We start from the raw sequence: 2031 nt of genomic DNA, 5'->3' as shown, positions 1-2031 counted from the left end.
AAAACATGTGGTGACTTGATCCGTCATGGGGGGCAGACCCTTCATTTAAAGTAACAATTTAAAAAATAAAGTCACCAAAGGATGCCATCGAGTGGGGCCTGACCGACGGCCCCCAGTGTGTGCAGCGCAGAACGCGCCGGCAGTCTCCAGTGGCTGTGGCCGCTGGAAGGGGGCTGCCAGGCTTTTCTCCCGTGATTCGAATGGCCACCATTGCCGTCGGTGGTCAACTGTCCCCGAGAGGCGCCTGGACCCTCTGGCTGGAGCACCTGGGCCTGGTGCCCTGGCCTTCAGTCCTGGAGGAGGCCCTCCGCCTGGAGCACCTGGACCTGGTGCCCCGGCCTTCAGTCCTGGAGGAGGCCCTCCGGCTTGGGATAGCCAAAGAGGACAAAATCTGCCTCATAGAGTTTGTAGAGCTGCTGCCTCCAGGCCAGGGGAATCCTGGCGAACCAGTCCTCCTCCCAGCTGCTGGCCGTCCGGTTGCGGTAGCTTGGGGGGAAGTGGAGGAGCTGGTCTACGTTGAGGAGGTGCAGCAGCTGGGCAGCATCCTGGTCCAGCGTCTCCAGCTTGCCCACAAAGTCGTAGTCGATCTGGCAGGGGTGGCAGAGGCGGTAGACCTGCCGCCAGTGCTCGTTGAAGGGCGCCAGGCGCTCGGTGTGCGGGTCCAGCAGGTACTGGATGAAGTTGGTGAAGGACACTTTGAGGCCGGCGCTGAAGGCCTCGCTGACGGAGGCGGGCAGGCTGGTGCGGTTGGAGTACTTGCGCAGCATGGGCACCGCGAAGCGCCGGTAGAACTCCTCGTTCTCCAGCTCGAATTTGCTGCGGAAGGCGGAGATGAGGCGCACGAAGGGGTCGCGCACGAACAGGAATTTGGTGTACTTCTTGAGCTTGACCCGCATGAGGTGCCGCGAGAACTTGCCGTAGCGGCGCCAGAACTTGTTGAAGGTCAGGTGCGTGCTGGAGTTGTGCACGTGCTCGCGCGGGATGGCCAGCGGCTCGCGGTAGGGCGCGCCGCGGTCCAGCAGGCTCTCGCTGAGCACGATCATGACGCGCTTCCAGTTGGTGCAGGCCACCTTGGGCACGTAGCAGTAGATGACGCCGTGGCGGTCGTCCACGATGAGGTGGTTCAGCTCGTAGTTGGGGATGTCGTCGAAGGAGCGCTCCTTGGTGGGGAAGACGAAGCTGGAGTTGGCGCAGAAGTCCCTGAGCACGCGCCGCCGCTCGGCCTGCCGCAGGTCCTGGTCCGGGCTCTGCGCCGTGTCGTGGGGGGACCAGTCGTAGCCCCTCACGCGCTCCTCCATGTTGCCCGGGGCCGGCCGGCTGGCGGGGGGCGGCGGGGGCCGCGCGCTCTTCCTTGCCGCAGGCTCACTGGGCTTCAGGCCCGAGCTGAGCAGCTTGTCCAGGAACTCGTCCACGTCGGCGGCCAAGTCCCGGGGGCCCTCGGGCCCAGGCGTGGGCGGCTCCACGCGGGGCCGGGACAGCGCGGTGTGCAGGTAGAAGTGGGCAGTGCCCACGCTGTCCCAGTACACGATGATGAGCAGGACCATGAAGGCCGAGCCCAGCGCCAGCCAGAGCCGGAAGAGGCGCGCCTTCGCCATGCTGCGCACCGGGCTGCTGCGGACGGCGCGGGGCGCCGGGACCCTCACTGTGCGCTCCAGCGCAGGGGCGCAGGGCGCTCCAGGTCCTGCAGGACAAGACAGAACAAGGCTGAGCCGGGGGTCTCCCGCCCTTCTCCTGCGGGACGGTCACCTGCTGCCCTCCTTCCCGCCCGATCCTCCACAGTGGGGTCGGGCAGGGTGGGGTGGGCAGCTGACCACACGGAGGGGCACAGGAAGGCCTGCGGCACACAGGGACTCGGTCTAAAGAGGCCAGATGGCGAGACCAGAGGAAGCAGATGGTGCCCAGCGACCACTGGTGACCTCTGAAATGGACCACTGCTCCAGGGTCTGGATGAGTGGAAGACAAACATGCAATAAAGGGGGAAATAATTTGGAAAAAGACCAGGCTCACCAGTTAAAAAGACTGGTGGACCCC

At 65.1% G+C, this 2031-nt stretch overlaps 1 protein-coding gene across 1 annotated transcript; it reads right to left on the bottom strand.

Annotated features, from left to right (window-relative positions):
* Positions 1-341: 341 nt before the first annotated feature.
* CHST12 (carbohydrate (chondroitin 4) sulfotransferase 12) lies at positions 342-1595 on the bottom strand. Its single transcript, XM_006889610.1, has one exon. The coding sequence runs from the start codon at positions 1593-1595 to the stop codon at positions 342-344; it is 1254 nt and encodes a 417-aa protein (XP_006889672.1).
* Between the last annotated feature and the right edge of the window lie 436 nt (positions 1596-2031).

The sequence above is a fragment of the Elephantulus edwardii genome, unplaced genomic scaffold (assembly GCF_000299155.1).
Source record: "Elephantulus edwardii isolate Elephantulus edwardi_28Jun2011 unplaced genomic scaffold, EleEdw1.0 scaffold00080, whole genome shotgun sequence".
Lineage (NCBI taxonomy): Eukaryota > Metazoa > Chordata > Mammalia > Macroscelidea > Macroscelididae > Elephantulus > Elephantulus edwardii.
Note: the sequence above shows the minus strand (reverse complement) of the source record. Positions and strands in the feature narration are given on the sequence as shown.

What these genes read in the sequence shown, in the direction of transcription:
- CHST12 (XM_006889610.1), bottom strand. Translation starts at nt 1,595, where the DNA reads ATGGCGAAGGCGCGCCTCTTCCGGCTCTGGCTGGCGCTGGGCTCGGCC.